General features: G+C 35.1%; 1 protein-coding gene across 1 annotated transcript in view; it reads left to right on the top strand.

The window, feature by feature from the left end:
• Window positions 1-124: 124 nt before the first annotated feature.
• The window catches only part of lrrc49 (leucine rich repeat containing 49), a 62,131-nt gene continuing 60,874 nt past the window's right edge, over window positions 125-1,381 (top strand). Inside the window, exons 1-2 of the mRNA XM_015382974.1 lie at window positions 125-187; window positions 597-768. Coding sequence (XP_015238460.1) covers window positions 125-187; window positions 597-768 — 235 coding nt within the window. The remainder of the gene's footprint in view (window positions 188-596; window positions 769-1,381) is intronic.

Here is a 1,381-nt window from a genome sequence, read left to right as displayed (position 1 = left end):
GGTTTTGATAAAAACAACAAAAGAAACCAGAAGGTTCTGTGTGAAGGTTGGACAGGTTTCCTGACCAGACAAACTCGGCAGTCAGTCAGAGCAGACGCAGTTTGGGAAGGTTCTTGGCATCACCATGGAGCTCATCCGCCTAACGAAAGCATACATTTCTGTTAAAATCACAGTAGACCGCCATCCTGTAGGTCGTCCACTTTTTTCCTTTCAATAAACCTTCCATTGGTATGTTTGGCGCTGATACAGGCCTCTGAACTCTCAGCCTTTTCAGTCTTGTGTGGCTAACCTTTGTGGGTCAATGTATTTCTTCGACTGCTCTGTAAGCTATGTCTATGATAGCCTAATCCATAAATATAATATCAGTCAATGCTTTAAACATACCATTCTTTGTGTTATAAATCTACATACTATTACATAATCACTTTTTGAACTAAAATACCAAAGCAAACAATATCTATGGTGTTTGCATTTATAAAAACAACTACTTCATATAAGATGTATTACCTTGGTAATGTGAAACATGATGGGACAACTTTTCATGTTGTGTTTTCTTCTTATTCTTTGTGTTATCTGATGAGAGTGTATTACTACAGTGCAGCAATAACACCAGAGTTGCATATGAAAACTGTATTCGGCCTTTAGTCCCGCTGGCAGGTGGTGTTCCGGTTTTCCATGCTCCAAATGAAGCTAGAGGTAGATCAAACAGAGAGCACAGTCCAGAGGGATCTCGTCTGAAGGGGGTCCTAAAAAGTCACCAACCTGCAGGTAAGTGCGACAATGTGTTTTCCTCCAAATGGGGACAAATACCTTTCAGATCATGTATGGTGTGAATTTTGTTCCATTGTTGTGAGCAAATTATAAATGTTGTTAGTGGACATAAAAAAATGATTTTGTAAATCCAGAAATGAAAATCTTGAAAGAGGTTTTAATCAGGAGGTTTTAGAAAGATTTTTCTGTTCAGATACAGTTTCTTCAAATTATTCTTTTTTTTTTCAAATTTAATATTTTCAAATATTTTTTTAATTTCATTTTTTTTATGTATTTATATAAAAAAAGCTATTTGTTTGTATAGATTTTATATTTTGTTCTACAAATGAAAAAATCTCTTTACAAATTAGTCTTTTCAGGTCTATTTTCAGTTTTTGAAATTGTATTTTACAGACATTCTCTTCACTGCAAACCAAATAGAAAGACTAGCTCTTGTTGCACAAATTGACCAGCTGTTGTTTTTAACATCTTTGCTCCTCACTCCAGAGAAAAGCCCGACCCCAAAAGTGAAGGAAATGTGATCTGTGAAATGCAGTTTATAAAAGATGTGGCTTTTGAAAGAAACTTAAGGAAGAGGATTAGGGCCACTGAAAAAAAAAAAAAAAGTTAA

The sequence above is a fragment of the Cyprinodon variegatus genome, unplaced genomic scaffold (genome assembly GCF_000732505.1).
Source record: "Cyprinodon variegatus isolate N-32 unplaced genomic scaffold, C_variegatus-1.0 Scaffold271, whole genome shotgun sequence".
Classification (NCBI taxonomy): Eukaryota; Metazoa; Chordata; class Actinopteri; order Cyprinodontiformes; family Cyprinodontidae; genus Cyprinodon; species Cyprinodon variegatus.
The sequence above is the reverse complement of the archived record's forward strand: the minus strand, read 5'-3'. Positions and strand labels throughout refer to the sequence as shown.